Source organism: Notamacropus eugenii, chromosome 1 (assembly GCF_028372415.1).
Source record: "Notamacropus eugenii isolate mMacEug1 chromosome 1, mMacEug1.pri_v2, whole genome shotgun sequence".
Classification (NCBI taxonomy): Eukaryota; Metazoa; Chordata; class Mammalia; order Diprotodontia; family Macropodidae; genus Notamacropus; species Notamacropus eugenii.
In genome coordinates this window covers 354917852-354923851 of record NC_092872.1, presented here as the reverse complement: position 1 = coordinate 354923851, position 6000 = coordinate 354917852, and the positions used below count along the sequence as shown (strand labels likewise).

Genomic DNA, 6000 nt, shown 5'->3' with positions numbered 1-6000 from the left:
TTGGGGGCCTATGTTCAAATCCTGCCTTAAATATTTACTAATGGTGCACTTGTGGGCAAATCTCAACCTTTCTGCTATTTCTTATTCTATAAAATGATGAGGACAGTATTGTTGTAGGGAATGTGCTTTGCAAACCTTGAAGCACTATAGACATGGGAATTTTTAATTTTTCTTTTTAGAAAGAGAACTGGCATATGACTCTGGAAGGGATCCAAGCTCTTGGTACCAGAGCCTGCCATAGCAAAGCACAGGGTCCTATTTTCATAGAATTGGAATGGACTAGAGGGTGGAATGGTGGAAAGTATGGTGGAAAGAGTTGTAGACTTGAGTTCAAATCTTAGCTTCAAGCCTTTCCAACTGGGAAACCCTGACAATCTGGGGCAAGGGTGTGAAACCAGAAAGGATGGTCTTATTCCTGGAGTAACCAATCCCCTAAACAGTCCTGTGCTACTCTAAGCCAAAAGGGAATGAGGCCTTCTTATATTCAGTTAGCATGGCACTAAGAAAAGGCAGAAAGGAGTAGTGAAAAGAACACTGGTCTGGGAGTCAAGAAAATGGGGTTCAGATTTCAACTCAGACTTTAACTAGCTGAACTACCTTGGACATGTTATTTTCCTCTTGAATTCTTCACCTATAAAACTGTGGGTAAACTAGATGATCTCCAAGTTCTCTTTGAATGCTGATATTCTGTGTTTTGGGGCTTCAAAACTGCTATGATCCCTGTCACTGGGCTGGTTGACCTGGCATAGACTGAAAAGAACCTGAAAAATTGTCTAGTCCAACTCTTTCATTTCACAGATTGGGGAACTAAAGCATGGAGTGGTTACATAAGAGAGTGGCTACAGCTAAGACTTGAACCCAAATCTATTGACTCTAAAACTTAGCCTATTTTTCCTATACCAGGCTGCCTCTGTCAAACAGCTCAGTGACTGGTTTTGCAACCAACTAGACCTATTGTTGACTGTGGTACAGAGGACAGTTCAGTCAGCCAATGATAGCGGTGGAAAGAGAAAGGAGGGATGGCCTCCTCCCCTACATTTTGATGTGCTACACCCTCACTCCTCCTAGGGCTCTGGTGGTATCAAATGCTTGCATGGTGATCTTCAAGTCTTTATGTAGGTTAAGTTTATCCCAATCACTTTCTTAGGGATTCATCTTGAGTGAATCAAGCAAGGCCCAGCCAAAGATTCACAGTTGTTTGCAAAGGGGAGCATGAGGGAAGGGGTTGTGTTTTCTTCTAGACAGATTAAGCAAAGATTCAGAGTTAGGAATGGCTACCCCACTCTGGAATCCTGAATGTAGAAAACCAAGGGGTTGATATAGGTGGTGGATTCACTCACTTACAGAATTACATTACACAATTTTCAGATGAGTCTTCAGGGTTTTCAAGTCCATATTATCAACTTGGCATAGTAAACACTTTCTTTCTATTTTTATTATCTTTAAGAAACAGTTAAGAGAACCTTTACTGTCTTGCATTTCTAAGCCAGTCGAGTGCTAAGACAATGATTTGAAAAGGCAAGAGTGTTTCTTTCAGCATTTTATGTATCAAAAGCAATATGACAAAATCACTTCATATTTCCTTTGTCATAAATGGAGTGTGAAATTTCTCTGATTCTTTGGTTTAGAAATATTGGAAAATCATAGTTAAGAAAGCATGATTTATGGAATAGGGCAGGAATGCAGAAAGCAGTTTAAGAAACAAAATGGAAAAATTTACCGATAAAGGACTTGATAATTTCCTAAGAACTGGTTACATGATATTGAAGTATCATCCATAATACCAGAACTATGTCAAAGTTGGCTCTCGAGTCAGCTGGGATATTATGTTCTAGTCCAACTTATTGAAGGCAGCTTCTCTGCTTGGGCAGCATGCACCCGAGTTAAACTCACTAAATACCAATACTGATTTCCTAAATAACTTTTTAACTCAGCAGGAATAGCGTTTTGATTCTAGCTGTACATTGATTTACATTTTCGTCCAAAGTTGGATATAAAAGAATAGTGTCAGAACACCGAGGGAGATTGGAAATGCCCCTTTTAGTATCTGTACCAAAAATAAGCACAGATACATATATTTTAGGTAAAAAATATGATGATCTGTCCACATAATAACCATATTTTTCTCAACTTGCTGAGAAGTTAAATGATTGGATTACCAGGTAATGGATGATCAACTTTCTTCAAATACTTCAAAACAGATTCTTTCATTTATTTTGTAAGAGAAATGAACTTCTAGAATTCTTTATTTTGCCTACACACTATTACATCGTACGGACTTTTTCCACATTATTTTTGTCCACATTAAGCTGGTACACACTAATTCACAGGAAGAAACATGGTAACAGTTTACAGACAATAAGGTAAGATAAGATCACCATTTGTCAGGGATGTTATAGACAGAACTTGTAAGAGGTCCCTTCCAACTCTCAGTCTCAATTAAATATAATATGTTACAGCTGATAGATGATTATGAGTGATAGCAATCCAATGAGGTGGATATTCACTGATGAATTTCTGTGTATATAAACCAAGAACTATGTTACTGAAAGTCGTAGAAGAGCTTCCTTGGGGTCATGAAATGCTTCACGATGTCCTCTGTGATCTCTTTGCGCCGGGCCTGGTGATTGGCAATCAAAGGCTGTAGCACTTCAATGAGTGTCTTCTTCAGCTCTCCAGTGAGCATGGCTCCACTTGAGTAATCCTGCCAGAGAGAGAACAAAATTATAGGGGAAATTGCTGTTCCCACTCTCAGGAATGGTGGAGACGGAGGGCATTTCTGTTCTAGTATCATTTGGATTCAATGACTCCTGAAGTTCCTTCTAGTTCTGAGGTTCTAGAGGAGATGACAGAAGGCACTGAATTCAACCATAACCTGTAGCAAGAATCTCCTTCACAACATCCCTGATGAGTGGTCACAATCTATATAATCTTAGTCATCCTTAAAGAAAGAGTAGGATACAGACAGGGATTGGAATTATCTACACCATAAATATGTAGGGAGGCATGATCATCTTGTTTCGTATGCTACCAGCACCACTACGGATACATCACATTACATACTACTCTAAGGTAATTCTATATAAAATATAGAGAAATGTCCTTTTCATCCAATAAGTTGCCACAGCTACTGTCAGTTCTACCATGGTAAATATATCTAACATCCCTCCTTTTGCTCCCCTTTCAATGCCACCACACTAATTCAGGCCCAGTCACCTCTCACCCAGACTATTGTGACAGCTCCATAACTGGCCTTCCTGCCTTCTGCTGTTCCCCTCTCCAAACTGCGCTTTACAGGGTTGCCAAAATAATCCCCCTAATGCACAGCTTCGACCAGATCACCTTCCTGCCCAAAAAACTCCCATGGGTCGCCAAGGTCTAGAGGAAAAACTGCTAACTCATTAGACTGACTATTTGTGTACATCCCCCAGGTATACTGTAAGCTTTCTGAAGGTGACTCACACTTAACCACTTTCCATCTTTGTGTAGTTGACTTGGAACATTGGGATTTCATTTTTTTCCCTCTCTTGTCCCTGCCACCCTCACATTTGCTTGTGAGGAGAATTATGCCCCAGAAAGGTTTCTTCAGTTACATTAAATTCTGTTTGTAAGATGACATCATTGACCCACTTATAATTTTTGTCTTGTTAGGGTTCTTTCAGAGCTCTTGCTTTTGAAAAGTGTCTCAGTTTTGTATATTGTCATGTTTTCACTTTTATTTTGGGTTTTTTTTTTTGGTTGACTTTTAAAAAAAAAAGTAAAGCCCTAGAAAGCTTATGGATTAAACAGAATAAAATAATAAATAAAAAAAAACCTTAAGATGTTGGTTGAATTGATCTGTGATGTTAAGTGAAACTTACAGAATTTGACTGAATTATAAATTTTGGCTTAACATAAAGAAAAGCTTTCTAACAAGTAGAGATATCCTAAGCTGAAATGGGCTGCGTTAGGAGACAGCAAGTTGTCTCTCATTGGAAGCTTTCAAGTGGAGGCGATAGGATAACTTCTTGGTATGTTGTGGTGGTGAGAATTCATTTTTCCAGATGACTACATGGCCTCTACTATCTCTCCTGACTCAGATTCTATGATGGGGAGGGCCAATCAACACCTGCTCTCTTGATCAATCTGACAAAACTTTCAGTTGGGATCACAGATATGTAGAAATGCAGGCACAATCAACTTGTCCCAAGTCATACAGTTCGTTAGCAACAGACCTGGCACATGCTAAGCCACACTGCTAGACCTTCAGGCTAATTAAGACTAAGTCCCATTTCTACACTGCTTTAAGGTTACAAAATGCCTTAGTTTTCTATAGTGCTAATTTCCACAACCTTGTGAAGCCTGAAGAGAGCTTGGAAATGATGGAGCTGGGACTTAAATCCACATTTTTTGGCATCATGTCCAATGCTCTTTTCACTATACCTCACTGTGGTCTGGGCACTGTTTCTACCAGCAAACTATGGAACTTAGAAAAATCTTCAAAAATGCATATTCTTAAGCTCTCTGTTCACGTGATTAATGAATAGCCTCTGACAAGAACCAACCATTCCTCTCTGTTAGAGTAGAAGGATTAATGTAAGGTACCATGTGATTTTATTCCTCCTATATATTTTAATGAAGCAAGGCAAAACCAAAAAATAAAAAAATCTGATCCAAAAACTTTGCTGGAACACATCACTGCAAATAAATTCAAAACCTAAGTATTTAAAACAATTCCATAGTTCTTATTTCTAGCACAGAGTTTTTAAATTTTTTGTATGTGATGGACCCTTCTGACCATCTAATGAAGCCTATGGATCCCTTCTCAGAATCATGTTTTTAAATGCACAAAATCAAACACATAGGCACAAAGACAATCAGTTATTTTGAAATATAGCTATCAACAAATATTTTTTAAAAAATGTTCATTAGTTCCAGCTTAAAGATTCCTATTTCAGAACATTTTTAAAGCTGGTCCACTACTGCCTAGTGAGTATGTTACCAATCTTCCCATCCTGGTATATAAGGCTTTCTCAAATCTGGTGCTATGTTGCCCTACTTGTAGACAATCCAGATAGGAATTGTGCTCCTCCACTGCCCCTTTATGTCTTTGTTTATGCCAGCCTCTATGGGAAGGTCCCTCCTTGAATTTCTATGTATCCTTTAAACTCAAGCCCAATGCCACCATCTCCAGGCCAGGCTTCCCTGTCAGTTAGTAATGACCATTCCCATAAGAGGGTTCAGCATGCCGCTTTTTTCTCTTACTTATCATGTATTGTAGTTATCTATTTAAGTGTCCTATTTACTCAACTGAAAGCTTCATGTGGGCAGGGACAGTGGCTTATCTAAACTTTTTAATTCTCTTCATGCTGAACATAATATTCTGTATACAATAGATGTTTTAAAAGCATTTGTCAAATATATAATATTAAACATATTACCAACCAAGTTCAGTTATAATCAAACTTTAGTTGAAGCCAAATTCAGTAACAGAATTCAATCCTTGAGAGACAAGAGAACAAGCCCATTTATTTGAAATATTTCTAATGTTGTGTAAATCAAACTGCTTTGCAGTTACACAAAAAGCCTGACAGAGAACGCATGTGGTGTTGGATCATGCTCTTAGAAATACCTGTCTTATCTGCTCGAGTTTGTCATCATCCTCCAGAAAGAAGGTGAGGTACATGAAAGACACGTCAATGTCACAGTTGCCTCCGTGCTCTCTGTGTTCCTCTATGGTGTCTTTACCTCCAGAAAATGCATGTTTGTTGATCTGCAGAAAAAATTCATGAAAATATAATCTGTGATAATTTGGATAAATGAATATTGTTAGCTAAAAAGAGTGAGCTGAGAGTGACTGCACATGCCTGAAGCCCCTGTTTCTGGAGATGGTGAGGCTGGTGGATCACCAAGTGTGAGAACTCTGAGCTTCATTGGGGCTCACAGACAACCAATGTCTCTACTAAGTTTGGTACCAAGCAAGTGTGGCCCCTGCCTAAGGAAGGGCAGATTGGCCTAAGT

The 6000-nt window shown here is 38.8% G+C and overlaps 1 protein-coding gene across 2 annotated transcripts in view; it reads right to left on the bottom strand.

Annotated features, from left to right (window-relative positions):
• Positions 1-2188: 2188 nt before the first annotated feature.
• Positions 2189-6000, bottom strand: part of WARS1 (tryptophanyl-tRNA synthetase 1) — a 42247-nt gene continuing 38435 nt past the window's right edge. For both annotated transcript variants that reach the window (XM_072630230.1, XM_072630231.1), the window contains exons 10-11: positions 5612-5752; positions 2189-2704 (exon numbers count right to left, since the gene is read on the bottom strand). In XM_072630230.1, coding sequence (XP_072486331.1) covers positions 2543-2704; positions 5612-5752 — 303 coding nt within the window. In that variant the 3' untranslated portion in view covers positions 2189-2542. The remainder of the gene's footprint in view (positions 2705-5611; positions 5753-6000) is intronic.